This window comes from Piliocolobus tephrosceles, chromosome 21, assembly GCF_002776525.5.
Source record: "Piliocolobus tephrosceles isolate RC106 chromosome 21, ASM277652v3, whole genome shotgun sequence".
Classification (NCBI taxonomy): Eukaryota; Metazoa; Chordata; class Mammalia; order Primates; family Cercopithecidae; genus Piliocolobus; species Piliocolobus tephrosceles.
The window spans coordinates 16,282,975-16,300,779 of record NC_045454.1 but is presented as its reverse complement, the minus strand read 5'-3'; the positions used below and the strand labels follow the sequence as shown (position 1 = coordinate 16,300,779).

The 17,805-nt window shown below is 49.4% G+C and overlaps 1 protein-coding gene across 1 annotated transcript in view; it reads right to left on the bottom strand.

Annotated features, from left to right (window-relative positions):
* Nucleotides 1-7,314, bottom strand: part of B9D2 (B9 domain containing 2) — a 10,053-nt gene extending 2,739 nt beyond the window's left edge. Inside the window, exons 1-3 of the mRNA XM_023229523.2 lie at nucleotides 6,728-7,314; nucleotides 6,199-6,290; nucleotides 537-662 (exon numbers count right to left, since the gene is read on the bottom strand). Coding sequence (XP_023085291.1) covers nucleotides 537-662; nucleotides 6,199-6,286 — 214 coding nt within the window. The 5' untranslated portion in view covers nucleotides 6,287-6,290; nucleotides 6,728-7,314. The remainder of the gene's footprint in view (nucleotides 1-536; nucleotides 663-6,198; nucleotides 6,291-6,727) is intronic.
* Nucleotides 7,315-17,805: the final 10,491 nt, after the last annotated feature.

The following is a 17,805-nucleotide window of genomic DNA, read 5'->3' as shown; positions in this document are numbered from 1 at the left end:
GGAAGGGGGTCACCGGGGGGGAGGGTTCTTACAGGGGGCCAAGCTAGCCCCGAGGCACGGCCGCCGGGGGGAAAGCGGGGCTCCCCCCCAAAAAAAAAAAAAAAAAAGGTTTTCTGATGCCGCTCCTCTCCCAGTACTGATTTCCCCTTTGAGCAGCGGCTGTACTTTCAAGCAGAGGAGCCCTTCCTGGAGAAACAGCCCTTGCCTCTCTCAGACCCTGCCTCCCGGCTTCCTCTTTATTGGAAACTCTCGGTTTGTCTCTTTACTTGAATGCCACCTTCCCTCCCATCCTGACCCCCACCTTCCCATCTCCCGCTCTACCCTGGCCTCTGCCCTAATCCTACAAACTTGGGATCGCCTATTGAGCAGGCCTGGGAAAGCCTTAGCTCAGCCTCTCCAAGGCCAGACTTGGCTGCAAAAGGGACCCACGTGGTATGGGGAGCAGGGACAGGTCTTGGTGTTCCCCGACCCAGGGGCCTCAGAGGCTACTCGTCCCCCTCTCTCAGCCTGGCCCTGGGACCAGGTGTGGTACCCACCTTGAAGACCTTTGGTGGCGAAGTGCAGATCGATGGGGTGGGACCAGTAGGCCATGTCCCCTATCTGGGGGGTGTCCACCTGCGTTTGGCCCTCCCGCACGCCTGACAGGAGCTTCCACGCCGCCCCTGCAGTGACAGTGGGGACACAGAGGGGTGGGAGGCAGCCACTGGGAAGGGGATGCCGCTGTGGCTATAGGACTATTTCTCTGTGGCATCTACTGGTAGGGGTTATGAAGCGTGGACTCTGGAACCAAGTATCTGGGTTCAAATCCTGGCACTACCTCTTCCTGCCTCTGCAACCTTGGGCAAGTCATCTATGACTTGGTCTCCCCATCTATAAAAAGGGCTGAGTAATAATGCATTCCCCATTGTCTTCATTTGTTTTCTGTTACTCTTAATATCCAAAACTGGGTAACTCACAAAGAAAAGGAATTTTTATCACACAGTTAGGGGAGACTGACCAAGGTGGAGGGGCCCCATCTGGTAAGAGCCTTCTTGCTGGGGGGACTCTCTGAAGAGTCCCAAGGCTAGTGTGTTAACATGCCACTCATGTCTCTCTCTCATTTTATAAAGCCACCAGTTCCTCTCCCATGATAACCCACTAATCCATTAACCCATTAATCCATGAATGGATAATGAGCATAGTAAGCACGGGATAAGTCTTCAATATCATCTTATTACTATTCTCACCCCACATTTACAAGCCTAGTCCAAGGATTAAGACAAGGCCAAGGGCACCCTCCAGGAGCACATCCTGAAACACACATAACAATTTCGATCCTACTGAGGGGTGATAACGATAGCTAAAATGCACTGAGTGGTCGGACACAGTGGCTCACACCTGTAATCCCAGCACTTTGGGAGGCCAAGGCAGGCAGATCGTTTGAGTCCAGGAGTTCAAGACCAGCCTGGCCAACATGGCAAAACCCCATCTCTACAAATAATATAAAAATTAAGGCTGAGCACAGTGAGCATGGTGGCTCATGGCTGTAATCCCAGCACTTTAGGAGGCTGAGGCGGGCGGATCACCTAAGGTCAGAAGTTCAAGACCAGTCTGGCCAACATGGCAAAACCTCATCTCTACTAAAAATACAAAAATTAGTCTGGAGTGGTGGCAGGTGCCGGTAATCCCAGGTACTTAGGAGGCTAAGGCACAAGAATCGCTTGAATCTGGGAGGGAAAAGTTGCAGTGAGCCGAGATTGCACCATTGCACTCCAGCTAGTGTGACAGAGTAAGATTCCATCTCAAAAAATGAACAAACAAGCCGGGCGCAGTGACTCACGCCTGTAATCCCAGCACTTTGGGAGGTTGAGGCGGGCAGATCACCTGAGGTCAGGAGTTTGAGACCAGCCTGGCCAACATGACGAAACCCCATCTCTACTGAAAATACAAAAATTAGGATGGGTGCGGTGGCTCATGCCTGTAATCCTAGCACTTTGGGAAGCCAGGGCAGGTGGATCACTTGAGGTCAGGGGTTCGAGACCAGCCTGGCCAAAATGGTGAAACTCCGTCTATACTAAACACACACACACACACACACACACACACACACAAATTAGCCCCAGGTATGGTGGCGCACACCTATAATCCCAGCTACTCGGGAGGCTGAGGCAGGAGAATCGCTTGAATCCAGGAGGTGGAGGTTCCAGTAAGCTGAAATCGCACCACTGCACTCCAGCCTGGGCAACAGAGAAAGACTCTGTCTCAAAAACAAACAAACAAGCAAGCAAAAACCCAAGCCACACCAAGCCAAGCAAAGAATATAAAAATTAGCCAGGTATAGCAGCTCATGCCTGTAGTCCCAGCTACTTAGGAGGCCAACGTGGGAAGATCACCTGAGCCCAAGGAGGTTGAGGCTGCAGTGAGCCGTAATCGTGCCACTGCACTCCAGCCTGAGCAACAGAGTGAGCCCCTGTCTCAAAAAAAAAAAAAAAAAAATCAAAGAAAGAAAGAAAATGTACCGAGTATAGCAGGGTGTGGTGGCTCGTGCCTGTAATCTCAGCACTTTGGGAGGCCGAGGCAGGCAGATCACGAGGTCAAGGGATCGAGACCATCCTGGCCAACATTCTGAAACCCTGTCTCTACTAAAAAAATAACAAAAATTAGCTGGGCATGGTGGCGCACACCCGTAGTCCTAGCTACTCAAGAGGCTGAGGCAGGAGAATGGCTTGAACCCAGGAGGTGGCGGTTGCAGTGAGCCAAGATGTTCCCATTGCACTCCAGCATGGGCAACAAGAGTGAAACTCCATCTCAAAAAAAAAAAAAGAAAATACACCGAGTACTTACTAAATCCCAGATGCTATGCTAAGCACTTTAGGCAGTGCATTCATTTAATCCACCCTCTAGGACTCTTAATTAATTCCCTCCTCACTCCCCAGTTTACACTCTCCACCATGGCCCACATGGCCTGGCTCTTGCTCCCGTCCCTGAGTTCATCTCCCATCACTCTCCTTCTCCCTCATCACCCTCTGGCCTCACTGTCCCACTTCTGTCTTCCCACCTCAGGGCCTCTGCACTGGCTGTTCCCTCTGCCTAGAAAGCTCTGCTCCTGGATGTCCCCATCCCTAGCTTTCGTTTTCATCCTTCAGGGCCCAGCTCAAGTGCCACTTCCACAGAGGGGTTCTCCCTGACCCTCTTCTCCAAACACTAGTTTCTGTCACATCATTTCTTTTCATCCTAGCACTTACCACTGTCTGTAATCACGGTGCTTCTTTTTTTGTTTTTTGAGGAGGGGGAGACAAGATCTCCCTCTGTCACCCAGGCTGGAGTGCAGTGGCACAATCACAGCTCACTGCAACCTCAACCTCCCAGGATCAAGCAATCCTCCCACCTCAACCTCCCAAGTAGTTGGGACCACAGGCACACATCACTATGCTCTGCTAATTTTTGATTTATTTGTAGAGACGGGGGTCTCACTATGTTGCCCAGGCTGGTCTCAAACTCCTGGGCTCAAGTGATCCTCCTGCTCCAGTCTCCCAAAGTGCTGGCATTACAGGGGTGAGTCACCACACCCAACTGCACTCGTTTATCTGTTTCTTTTCTTCTTTTTTTTTTTTTGAGACAGTTTTGCTCCTGTTGCCCAAGCTGGAGTGCAATGGCACCATTTCAGCTCACTGCAACCTCTGCCTCCCGGGTTCAAGTGATTCTCCTGCCCCAGCCTCCCGAGTAGCTGGGATTACAGGCACATGCCACCATGCCCAGCTAATTCTTTTGCATTTTTAGTAGAAATGGGGTTTCACCATGTTAGCCAGGCTGGTCTCAAACTCCTGACCTCAGGTGATCTGCCTTTCTCAGCCTCCCAAAGTGCTGGGATTACAGGCATGAGCCACCGTGCCTGGCCTGTTTATTTATTTTCTGTCTCCTCTGCCGTATGGCCCAGGAAAACAGGGACCTTGCACACTGCTGGATCTCCAAGACCACAAACTCAGCTCTTGGTATACGGAAGGTGCTCAATAAATGTTTCTTGGACAAATTAGTGATCCTAGGAGGTAGGAACTAATATAATTCCCATTTAACAAGTAAAGAAATAGGCTCTGAGAAGGTAAGTTCATGAACATTTATTGAGCACCTGCTGTGTGCCAAGCACTGTTTTCCATGCTGGTGACATAGCAGTGACTATAGCAGACCAAGGTCCCATCATGGAACTGGATTCAGACTCAGCTCTAACTGCAGAGCCCAAGCCTTTCATCCAACTGCCTCAGTATTCTTGGCTGGGTCAACACCCCCAGCAACTCCCTGAAATAATAAAAATCAGGTTAGTCATTACTCCCTTCTGGGCTGAGTGAGGGAAGCACCAGGCCCTCAGTCAGGCTGCTTAAAAGCAAGACTTCCCAACATCCCTATGAAGAACAAATGAGGAAACTGAGGCTGCAAGAGGGGACGGCATCTGCCCAGGGTCACAGAGAAGGTGACTGGTAGGGTGGAACCTGGAAACCAAGTCTGACTTCAGAGTCTGCCTCTCTTCCATAACTGGAGGCTCCCGATTTCCTGGGAATCTCAACTTCCACCTCACTTACCTGTAGAATCAAAAAGGACCAGAGGCCAGGGGCAGTGGGTCACACCTGTACTCCCAGCACTTTGGGAGGTCTAGGCGGGCGGATCACTTAAGGCCAGCCTGGCCAACATGATGAAACACCATCTCTACTAAAAATACAAAAATTAGCTGGGTGTGGTGGCGGGCGCCTGTAATCCCAGCTACTCGGGAGGCTGAGGCAGGAGAATCACTTGAACACAGGAGGCAGAGATTGCAGTGAGCCGAGATCGTGCCACTGCACTCCAGCCTGGTGACAGAGTGAGACTCTGTCTCAAAAGAAGAAAAGAAAAAAAACGGCCGAGCGTGGTGGCTCACGCCTGTAATCCCAGCACTTTGGGAGGCCAAGACAGGTGGATCACGAGGTCAGAGATCGAGACCATCCTGGCTAACACAGTGAAACCCCGTCTCTACTAAAAATACAAAAAAAAAATTAGCCGGGTGTGGTGGCGGGTGCCTGTAGTCCCAGCTACATGGGAGGCTGAGGCAGGAGAATGGCGTGAACCTGGGAGGCGGAGCTTGAAGTGAGCCAAGATTGCGCCACTGCACTCCAGCCTGGGCAACAGAGTGAGGCTCCATCTCAAAAAAAAAAAAAAAGGGACTAGGACTCAGGCCTGAAGACATGATAATGCCAAATGGCCACATCTGTTTCATGGACATTTATCTGTGCCAGGCAACAACATACCCCAGGCTTTACAAACAAGACCCCATCAAAGTCTTGTATGAGCCAGGCAAACACTGAATGGGCACTTCATATTCCAGCCCTATTCCTATTCTAAGTGCTGCTGATACTCGTTTAGTACTCATGACAACTTCGACAGGTAAATATTTCTATTACTCTCATTGTACAGAGAAGTCGGGGTGAAGAGAAGTGCCCAAGGTCACATAATCAGCCCAAGGGTGCGTTAACAAGCAATAACTGGTTTTGAACCCAGGCAGTCTGTGCTCTTAACCTCAAACCTGTGCCGCTTCTTGGCTGCTATTAGCTTCACTTTCAGACAAGGAAACTGAGGCTCAGAGAGGTCAAGTCCAAAGGTCTCCAATTAATAGATGGGAGAGTTAGTATTTAAATCCAGATCTGGCAGCCCATGGCCCTAACCATTACACTATACCATGACTCTACAGGGCCTCAGTTGGGGAAGCATGAACAAAATTACTTTCCTGGGATGTGGTGGCTCATGTTTTTAACCCAAGCACTTTGAGAGGCTGAAGTGGATGGACTGCTTGAGCCCAGGAGTTTGAGACCAGCCTGGGCAACATAGCGAGACCCTGTCTCTACAAAAAATTAAAAAGTTAGCCACACTTGGTGGTGCGTGCCTGTAGGCCCAGCTTCTCAGGAGGCTGAGGCGGGAGGATCACTAGAGCCCAAGAGTTCGAGGCTGCAGTGAGCTATGATCACACCACCTTACTCCAGCCTGGGCGACAGAGAGAGACCCTGTCCGTAGCCCCCGCACAAACAAAAATACAGATGGGAGCTTGAGACTCATGTGGACAGGGTGTGGGCTAAGCCTGGAGTACAGAGAGCTGATGGAAGATGAGGTTAAGGGGCTGCGTTAACGGGTCGAGGAAGGAGCATGCAGCCTCTAGGCTAGGGGTCTTGGTGTGGAAATGAACCAGGCCTGGGGGAATACCTGTGTGAATGCCCCACTTGCAGAAGAGGCTACTTTCCGAGAAACCGCTGGCCCCCATGATCTGCCCGATCACGTGCACCTCAGCCATTGCCCTGGGAGGGGAAAAAATATAATCACAACCCTGTGAGGTAAGTGTATTATCTCCATTTGACAGGAGGGGAAACTGAGGCCCAGCAAGTAAAGGGTAGTAGTACTAGGATTCCAAGCTAGCTTCGTCACACCCCTGAGGCTGAGGTCTTGACCACAGATCCTAATTGCCAACCCATGAAAGCCTGGAAAAAATGGGGGGACCCTTGTCTGGGGAACCAGCATTTAACTCTGCGAGGTCTAAAATACCTTCTTTGGGTTCACGTCGGCGGAAAACCCCGCCCGAGGGGGCTATGGCTCCGCCCACGAGCGCAAAAGACCCGCCTTCCGCGTCATGTCAGCCAGCCCGCTTCCCTCCGCCCGCAAGCTCCATAAGGCGCATGCGTTGAGTTCCGGGCCGACTTAGCCACGCCTCTAAGCGCAGCGCATGCGTTATTCCTACCTTAGCGCACTTAACCGTTAGGAGGGTCGAAAGCAGCAACGGGGCTTGTAGTTCATGGGGTTGAGTTGACTCGTTTTTTTTCTCCGCGGGCGCCTACCAGGCCTGGCTCGCGCCTTTCCCAGGACCTTCCTGGCTGCGAGAGATGGAAGCCGCGATACTTCCGCGTCCGCGCTCGCCTTGGGTTCCGTGGTTGTTGTTGGGGCAACAGCAGGCTCCTCCCCTGGCTTTGTACTCTGCCTCCGCGCCACTGATTGGTGCTAGCCGTCCCCGGGAGGCGGGGTGAAACTGTGATGGACATTTTCCTCCTTTCGCTCCATTTTGGGAAAATAGCGTCTCTCCAGCTACGCCAAAGGGTTCCGCCATTTTGGGCGTGGCTAGGAAGCTGCCATGTTGAGTGTGGCTGAGGAAGTTTGAGTGCAGTTTCTTCCAGATGTCCTCTTTACCAAAAAAGCAAATCCGTAACTGCTCTGTGCTGCGTGCGGACCCCACCGAAGAGCTCTCTATGGTCCGGGATCACAAATCAGAGATTGAACCACGACCAAGGAGGAATTCCTTCCAGGACCTCGTGTACATCCCCTACCTTGTAACTGGAAAACAAAGCAAAAAAATCACTCCTCATTCACAGAGTGTGGAGAAATTGGGGAGTGGGTTCTGCTTCCGTTTTAGAGTTCCCCTAGGTTTTTCAAGGACAAGGAAGGAAGTTGGACTTACCCAACTTCTACCAAGCTACTACCAAGTTCACTGTTAAACTGCTTGATTCTGAGCAAGGAACCGTTGGGGTAGCGAAGAGAAATGAGGAACTGGGATCCCCTTAGTTGCAGAAAATTATCTTTCCTATTGATTGATTTCTCAAGAAATGGAGATGTCCCTGGATGCCATCATAGATGCCATCATTTCCCACATCAAGCCAGTCATCAGGTCCCATCAAGATTCCATAAAAGGATCGCACTGTGTAACCCAGGCTGGAGTACCGTGGCTTGATCACAGCTTACTGCAGCCTCTTAACTCCTGGGTTCAAGGGATCCTCCTGCCTCAGCCTCCCATGTAGCTGGCATCATACACATGCGCCACCACGGCTGGCTAATTTTTTTTTTTTTTTTTTTTAAGAGATGGAGTCTTGCTGTGTTGTTCAGTTTTGTCTTGACCTCCTGGGCTCTAGCTAGCCTCCCAGTTTGCTCTCCCATACTGCCGAGATTACAGACCTGAGCCACCCAGCCAGGCCAATAGATACAAGTATTTAAAAGCTACCCTTGGCTAGGCTCATGACTGTAATCCCAGCCCTTTGGAAGGCTGAGGCAGGAAGGGCTCCTGAGGCCAGAAGGTCGAATATAGTGAGACCCCATCTCTACAAAAATGAAAAACAAAATAATGCATATATCAACTAGTGAAATATTCCATTGAATTGTTTAATATAAATGTTATCCTATTGAAATGTTGCCCCCTCCTTATAATTTTGGATTTTTGTGAATTTTTTTTTTTTTTTTTGAGATGGAGCCTCGCCCTGTCGCCCAGGCTGGAGTACAGTGGTGTGATCTCAGCTTACTGCAACCTCTGCCTCCTGGTTCAAGCAATTTTCCTGCCTCAGCCTCCTGAGTAGCTGGGACTACAGGCACGCACCACCACACCCAGCTAATTTTGTATTTTTAGTAGAGATGGGTTTTTTATATCTTTCTGGATGCTGTGTGGGTGAGGTAAACAGCTCTAACCTTTCAGCTCTTGGGGCCCCTGGTCCCCTAGTGGTGGCACCAGCCTTGCTCTGTCTTTTCTCAAGCCCACATTTTGTCCATCAGGAAATCTTACTGCCTCTACTTTTGAAATACACCCTAAAACCCACTTCTCACCTCTTTGTCGCCCAGCACCTTGATCTGTCAAAGTTCATCTATCACCTAGACTATGACAGGGACCTTGTCTCTGGGGTCTCCTTTCCCAACCCTCCTAGTCTGCACCCCACATACATCTGGAACCCTGTGAACACCTAAGTCAGGTCCCATCTACTCAGACCCCTCTAAGTGGTCCCCATTTCACTCAGACTAAAAGCCAAAGTCTTACCATGCATGACAAGGCTCTCCACAACCTGGCTGGCACCTCCTGCCTCCATTTTGTATTTTTAGTAGAGACGGGGTTTCGCCATGTTGGCCAGGCTGGTCTCAAACTCCTGACCTCTGGTGATCCACCCACTTTGGTCTCCCAAAGTGCTGAGATTACAGGCATGAGCCACTGCTCCCGGCTGGGGTCTTCATTCTGAAGGCTCCCATGTATACATGTTAAATAAGAGGAAAAAAAAAGTATTGTCAACCATAAATAACGAGATTCAGAAAATATGATTGAAGCCGGATTCAGTGGTTCATGCCCGTAATCCCAGCACTTCGGGAGGCCAAGGCGTGTGGATACCCTGAGATCAGGAGTTCGAGACCTGCCTGGTCAACATATAGTGAAACCCCGTCTCTACTAAAGATATCAAAACTAGATGGGTGTGGTGGCACACGCCCATAGTGTCAGCTACTTGGGAAGCTGAGGCAGAAGAATCACTTGAACCTGGGAGGCGGTAGTTGCAGTGAGCCGAGATCACACCACTGCACTTTGGCCTGAGAGACAGAGCAAGACTTCTACTCTCAAAAAAGAAAAAAAGTCCGGGCGCAGTGGCTCACGCCTGTAATCCCAGCACTTTGGGAGGCAGAGGCAGGTGGATCACCTGAGGTCAGGAGTTCGAGATCAGCCTGGGCAACACGGTGAAACCCCGTCTCTACTAAAAATACAAAATTAACCGGGTGTGGTGGCACATGCCTGTAATCCCAGCTACTCGGGAGACTGAGGCAGGAGAATCGCTTGAACCTGGGAGGTGGAGGATGCAGTGAGCCGAGATCACGCCATTGCACTCCAGCCTGGGCAACAAGAGTAAATCTCCATCTCACCAAAAACAAAAAAACAAACAAATAAATAGAAAAGAAAAAAAACAAGAAAAGGAAAGAAAATATGATCAACTATAGAGTTTATTCCAGGCTACAAGGCCAGTACATATGTTACAGCGATTTCATTAGTACATGTTGCTATGCTGCAGGGCAGATTGCGTTGACATTCTGTGAGGAGGAGGAGTACTCTTTCTTTCTTCTTTCTTTCTTTTTTCTTGAGATAAGATCTTGCTCTGTTACCCAGGCTGGAGTGCAGTGGCACAATCACAGCTCACTGCAGCCTCAAACTCCCAGGCTCAAGCCTCCCACCTAAGCCTCCCCAGTAGCTGGGACTACAGGCATGTGCCGCCATGACCAGCTAATTTCTTAATAAATTTTTCTGTAGAGACGTGGTCTCACTATGTTGCGCAGGCTTGTCTCAAACTCCTGGGCTCAGGTGATCCTCCCACCTCTGCCTCCCAAAGTGCTGGGGTTACAGATGTGAGGCCACAACGCCGGGCCTAGGAGTAATGTTCTGAGGCGATCTTATCTCTGGCACTGCTTGGTCATTCTTAATCATTTACAGGAAAAAGCAGAAGTTGTAACTGCATGCTACGTGACTCAGGCTACAGAGCAACATTCCTCTCAAGGCTCAGAATAATTTAAAGTTCCAGCAGCTTTAAGTTTGAATTATCTAACCACATTGTCAGAAGTTGGCCGGGCCTGGTGGTTCATGCCTGTCTGTAATCCCAAAACACTGAGAGGCCAAAGCAATAGGATCACTTGAGGCCAGGAGTTCTGGACCAGACTAGGCAACATATTGAGACCCCATTTCTACAAAAACATTTAAAATTAGAAAAATCAATAAATAAATAGCAGGGCGTGGTGACACATGCCTGTAGTCCCATCTAGGTAGGAGGCTGATGCAGGAGGATCATTTGAGCCCAGGAGTTTGAGGCTGCAGTGAGCTGTGATCATGCCAAGGTACTTCAGCCTGGGTGACAGAGTGAAAACCTGTCACCTGTTTTGTTTGTTTGTTTTGGGGTTTTTTTGAGAAAGAGTCTCGTTCTGTGGGTCAGGACAAAGTGCAGTGGTGCTATCTTGGCTCACAGCAACCTCTGCCTCCTGGGCTCAAGCAATTCTCCTGCCTCAGCCTCCCAAGTGGCTGGGACTACAGGCCCATGCCATCATGCCTGGCTAATTTTTGTATTTCTAGTAGAGACAGGGTTTCACCATGTTGGCCAGGCTGGTCTTGAACTCCTGACCTCAAGTGATCCACCTGCCTCAGCCTCCCAAAGTGCTGGGATTACAGGCATGAGCCACCATGCCCGGCCTGAAGCTGTTTTAAAATATATCTGCAGAGGCTGGGCACGGTGGCTCACGCCTGTAATCCCAGCACTTTGGGAGGCCGAGACAGGCGGATCACGAGGTCAGGAGATGGAGACCATCCTGGCTAACATGGTGAAACCCCGTCTCTACTAAAAATACAAAAAATTAGCCAGGCGTGGTGGTGGGCGCCTGTAGTCCCAGCTACTCAGGAGGCTGAGGCAGGAGAATGGTGTGAACCCGGGAGGCAGAGCTTGCAGTGAGCGGAGATCGCGCCACTGCACTCCAGCCTGAGAGACAAAGCGAGACTCCGTCTCAAAAAATATATATGTATATATGTGTGCGTATACATGTATATATGTGTGCATATATATGTGTGTATATATGTATATATGTGTATTTATGTGTGTATATATGTATATGTGTATGTATATATATGTATATGTGTGTGTGTATATATGTGTATATATATGTGTGTGTATATATATCCACAGATTCGTGGGCAGCCCCCTTTCAGTAGGTGGAGCCTAATTCTCCTTCACTTCAGTGTGGCTAGTTTTCGTAATTTGCCTTTAACCAATAGAATATGGGGCCGGGCCCAGTGGCTCACACCTGTAATCCCAGCACTTTGTGAGGCCGAGGCGGGCAGATTGCTTGAATCCGGGAGTTTGAGAGCAGCCTGGACAACGTGATGAAACCCCATCACTACAAAAAATTAGCTAGGTGTGGTGGCATGCCCCTGTAGTCCCAGCTACTCTGGTGGGGGAGGTGGGAGGATCGCTTAGGCTGAGAGTTGGAGGCTACAGTGAGCTGTGATTGTGCCACTGCAGTTCAGCCTGGGCAACTGACTGAGACCCTGTCGCAAAAACAAAATGTTTTTATGCCAAGTATGGCACACAGCTGGCAGTCCCGGCTACTTTCTTTTTTATTGTTATTGTTGTTTTGACCCAGAGTTTCACTCTTGTTGCCCAGGCTGGAGTGCAGTGGTGCCATCTCTCCTCACCACAACCTCTGCCTCCTGGGTTCAAGTGATTCTCCTGCCTCGGCCTCCCAAATAACTGGGATGGAAGGTGCCTACCGCCACGCCCAGCTAATTTTTGTATTTTTAGTAGAGATGGGGTTTCACCATGTATGGCCGTGCCTGGCTATCCCGGCTAGTTCGGAGGCTGAAGCGGGAGGATGACTTGAGTGCAGGAAGTCCAGGCTGCAGTGAGTTATGATGACACCCTGCACTCCAGCCTGGGCAACAAAGTGAGACCACACCTCTTAAAAAAAAAAAAAAAAAAAAAAAAAAACAGGCTGGGCGCAGTGGCTCACACCTGTATTCCCAGCACTTTGGGAGGCTGAGGCAGGCAGATCACCTGAGGTCAGGAGTTCGAGAGAAGCCTGGCCAACATGGTGAAACCCTGTCTCTATTAAAAATACAAAAAAAATCAGCTGAACATGGTGGTGAGCGCCTATAATCCCAGCTACTTGGGAGGCTGAGGCACGAGAATCACTTGAACCCAGGAGGTGGAGGTTGCAGTGAGCCGAGATTGCATCATTGCACTTCAGCCTGGGTGACAGAGTGAGACTCTGTCTCAAAAAATAAAAAATAAAAAAAATAAGCTTTTAATTCTGGTAAAATATACATTTACCATCTTAACTGTTTAAAACTGTATTGTTCAATAGTGTTAAGTACATTTAAATTGTTGTGCAACCAATTTCCACAACCATTTTCATCTTGCAAAACTAAAATTTTTGCACACTAAACACATTTTTGAAACAAAACAACTCCACTATTCCCCCCTCTTCCCCAGCTCGTGGTAATCACCATCCTATTTTCTTTCAATTTATTTGTTTCACTTTATTTATTTTTTGAGACAGAGTTTCACTCTTGTTGCCCAGGCTGGAGTGTAATGGCGTGATCTCAGCTCACCGCAACCTCTGCCTCCCAGGTTCAAGCGATTCTCCTGCCTCAGCCTCCTGAGTAGCTGGTATTACAGGCATGTGCCTCCACGCCTGGCTAATTTTGTATTTTTAGTAGAGACGGGGTTTCTCCATGTTGGTCAGGCTGGTCTCGAACTCTTGACCTCAGGTGATCTGCCTGCTTCAGCCTCCCTAAGTGCTGGGATTATAGGCGTGAGCCACCGTACCTTGCCTATTTATTTATTTATTTTTAATTAATTAATTAATTTATTTATTTTGAGACGGAGTCTTGCTCTGTTGCCCAGGCTGGAGCGCAATGGCTCCATCTCAGCTCACTGCAACCTCTGCCTTCCAGGTTCAAACAATTCTTCTGCTTCAGCCTCCTGAGAGCTGGGACTACAGGCGCATGCCACCTCGCCCAGCTAATTTTTGTATTTTTAGTAGAGACGGGCTTTCACCATATTGGCCAGGCTGGTCTCGAACTCCTGACCTTGTGATCTACCCGCCTCGGCCTCCCAAAGTGCTGGGGTTACAAGCGTGAGCCACCGTGCCCGGCTGCGTATTTATTTTTTTGAGACGAAGTCTCATTCTGTTGCCCAGGCTGTAGTGTAGCGACGTGATCTCTGTTCACTGTAACCTCTGCCTCCTGGCTTCAAGCAATTCTCCTGCCTCAGCCTCGTAAGTAGCTGAGATTACAGGCATGTGTCACCACCCCTGGCTAATTTTTGTATTTTTAGTAGAGATAGGGTTTCACCATGTTGGCCAGGCTGTACTCGAACTCCTGACCTCAGGTGATCGGCCTGCCTTGGCCTCCCAAAGTGCTGAATTACAGGCATGAGCCAACGCGCCCAGCCTGTTTTTTATTGCTTTTTTAAGACAGGGTCTCGCTGTGTCACCCAGGCTAGAGTGTTGTGGTGAGATCTCAGCTCACCACAACCTCTGCCTCCCGGGTTCAAACAATTCTTGTGCCTCAGCCTTCCGAGTAGCTGGGATTACAGGTGTGCGCCACCATGCCCGGCTGACTTTTGTATTTTTAGTAGAGATGGAGTTTTGCCATGTTGGCCAGGCTGATTTCGAACTCCTGATCTCAGGTGATCTGCCCACCTTGGCTTCCCAAAGTACTGGGATTATAGGTGTGAACCACCGCACCTAGCTCACTATCCTATTTTCTTTCTTTTCTTTTCCTTTTCTTTTCTTTCTTTCTTTCTTTTTCTCTCTTTCTCTCTTTCTTTCTCTCTCTCTCTCTCTTTCTCTCTCTCTCTCTTTCTTTGTTTCTTTCCCTTTTTTTTTTGAGATGGATTCTTGCTCTGTCTCCAGGCTGGAGTGCAGTGGCACAATCTTGGCTCACTGCAACCTCCACCTCCCGGGTTCCAGCGATTCTCCTGCCTCAGCCTCCCGAGTAGCTGCGACTACAGGCGTACACCACCAAGCCCAGCTAATTTTTGTATTTTTAGTAGAGACGGGGTTTCACCCTGTTGGCCAGGATGATCTCGATCTCTTGCCCTTGTGATCGGCTCGCCTCGGCCTCCCAAAGTGCTGAGATTACACGTGTGAGCCACCACACCCAGCCACTATCCTATTCTCTATCTCTGTGAATGTGACTACTCTAAGTACGTCATGTAAGTGGAATCCTGTGGTATTTGTCTTATGACAGGATTATTCCACTTAGTATAGTGTCCTCAAGGGTCATCCAGGTCGTAGCATACAACAGGATTTTTTCCTTCCTGATCCCTTTTTTGACTCGGAGTCTTGCTCTGTCACTCAGACTGTAGTGGAATGGCCATGATAGCCACTCCTGGACTCAAGTGATCCTCCCACCTCAGCCTCCCAAGTAGCTAGCACTACAGGTGTATGCCACCATGCTCGACTAATTTTTTTTTAAGTTTTGGAGAGACAGGGTGGGCTCAGTGGCTCCCACCTATAATCACAGCACTTTGGGAGGCTGAGGCAGTAGGGTCGGAGGAGGGGATCACTTGAGGCTAGGAGTTCGAGACCAGCCTGGGCAACATGGTGAAAACCTGTCTCTACTGAAAATACAAAAATTAGTCGGGCGTGGTTGTGCGTGCCTGTAATCCCAGCTACTCGGAGGCTGAGGGAGGAGAATCATTTGAACCTGGGAGAATTTGTAGTGAGCTGACATCGTGCCACTGCACTCCAGGGCGACAGAGTGAGACTTCCTTTCAAAAAAAAAAAAAAGTTTTGGAGAGATGGGGATCAATCTTACTTTGTTGCCCAGGCTGGTCTGGAAATCCTGGGCTCAGGCAATCCTCCTGCTTCGGCCTCTCAAAGTGCTGGGATTACAGGCACGAGCCACTGTACCCGGCAAGTACTTTATTTTATTTTATTTTATTTTATTTTATTTTATTTTATTTTTTTTTTTTGAGACCGAGTCTCGCTCTGTTGCCCGGGCTGGAGTGCAGTGGCCGGATCTCAGCTCACTGCAAGCTCCGCCTCCTGGGTTCCCGCCATTCTCCTGCCTCAGCCTCCGGAGTAGCTGGGACTACAGGCGCCGCCACCTCGCCCGGCTAGTTTTTTGTATTTTTTAGTAGAGACGGGGTTTCACCTTGTTAGCCAGGATGGTCTCGATCTCCTGACCTCGTGATCCGCCCGTCTCGGCCTCCCAAAGTGCTGGGATTACAGGCTTGAGCCACCGCGCCCGGCCAGTACTTTATTTTATTGTTGTTATTATTATTACTTTGTTTTTTCATAACATTGATGTTTTGAAGGTTATAGGCCACCTCCTTTGTAGAGTGTCCCTCATTTTGGCTTTGTCTCATGTTTCTTATTATTAGATTTAAGTTACCCATTTTGGCAGGAAAACCAAAGAAATGATATGTGTCTCCCTCTTTGCTTCACGTCAGAGGCAACTAAGGTCAATTTGTCTTGTTAATGGTGATATTAACTTGTATCATCTGGTTAACGTGATGTTTGCCAATTTTCTCCATGAATACTTTTTTTTTGTTATAATAAGTAATCTAGGGGAAGATACTTTGAGACTAAATAAATATCCTGTTCTTTATCAAATCAAATTAATAGTTTCAGTCTCTGTTGACAGTCCTTGTTGGAATCTCGTGATTTTTTGTTTTTCTTTTTATTTTTGAGACTGGGTTGCACTTTGTTGCCCAGGCTGGAGTGCAGTGGCACAATCATGGCTCACTGCAGCCTCCACCTCCTGGGCTCAACCAATCCTCCTATCTCAGTTTCCCAAGTAGCTTGGACCACAGGCATGCATCACCACACCCAGCTGATTTTGTTTATTTTTTGTAGAGACAAAATCACACTTTGTTGCCCTGGCTGGTCTTGAACTTTTGGGCTCAAGTAATCCTCCCACCTTGGCCTCCCAAAGTGCTGGGATTACAGGCTTGAGCCACCGTGCCCAGCTGGAATCTCATGTTTAATATTCCAGACCCATGGCAAACACTAAGAGGTGTAGCCTCTTAGACTGTACAAGGCTAACAGCAGCCAGAGAACTCTAACTGGAAGTGAATTAATCTCCAGGATGGCCTAGAGGGATGAGAGGACCCACAAAGCTCAATGATTTCGTGAAAAACTGAGGCTGGAGGCTGGTAGTAATTCATGCCCCCATCCCATACATATGTAACAAAGGCCCACTTTCTGCCAGGTACTGTTTTAGGCCCTGAGGCACAGTTGTGAAGAAAACGAGATCAAATCTCAGCCCTTGTTGTGTCGACACTGATGTGGGAGGATTCAAACTACAAACAAGAAAAATATGTGGTATGTTTCTTTTCTTTTCTTTCTTTTTTTTTTTTTTTTTCCTGAGACAGAGTCTCGCTCTGTCCCCAGGCTGGAGTGCAGTGGCATGATCTTGGCTCACTGCAACCTCCGCCTCCCGGGTTCAAGTGATTCTTCCGCCTCAGCCTCCCGAGTGGCTGGGATTACAGGTGCGCACCACCACGCCTGGCTAATTTTTGTATTTTTAGTAGAAAGAGGGTTTCGCCATGTTGGTCAGGGTGGTCTTGAACTCCTAACCTTGTGATCCGCCCACTTCGGCCTCCCAAAGTGCTGGGATTATAGGCATGAGCCACCATGCCTGGCCGGTATGTTTCTTTCTTTCTTTTTTTTTTTTAATCGTTTTTGGCCAGGCGTGCTAGCTCATGCCTACAATCCCAGCATTTTGGGAGGCCAAGGCGGGCAGATCACTTGAGGTCAGGAGTTCAAGACCAGCCTGGGCGACATGGTGAAACCCTGTCTCTACTGGAAGTACAAAAATTAGCTGGGCATGGTGGCGAGTGCCTATAATCCCAGCTACTTGGGAGGCTGAGGTGGGAGAATGGCTTGAACCCAGGAGGCAGAGGTTGCCACGATCTCAGGGCCTGAGATCATGCCACTGCACTCCAGCCTCAGTGACTGGGGTTTTGCTATGTGCCCAGGCTGGTTTCGAACTCCTAGGCTCAAGCAGTCCTCCCTCCTCGGCCTCCCAAAGGGCTGGGATTACAGGCGTGGGCCACCACACCCAGCCTATAGTATGCTTCATAGAAATATGAAAAGAATGAGAGCAAGGTTGAGATAGAGAGTGACAGGGCATCCCTCCTGGGTGAAACAATCCTGCCCCCTCACGCTCTCGTCTACCCTCCCGTGGGTCTCCCTGCTTCTGTCGTCTGCCAGAAACTGGCTGAGCCAAGTGCACTTGCAGACACCATCTGTTCTCCCCGGGAGTGGGGCCAGTGCCAGCGCCAGCATCTGGACTCTTGGCTCGGAGCCCTGGAGCCCTGGAGCGAGGGAACTCCGGCCCCACAAAGGCCAGGGAATCCTCCAGTCTGGTGAGACGGAGGGCTTCTGGGAAGGGAGGCCTATACAAGGCTCCATGAAGGAGGTGGAAGCTTGCAAGACGGGCAGAGTCTTGTAATCAGTCCGATGGAGATGGATGTAAATAATAATATTAATAAACACCATCAAATGTGTTCAGAGTGCTTTCTTTGCCCGGCTTTGGATAAA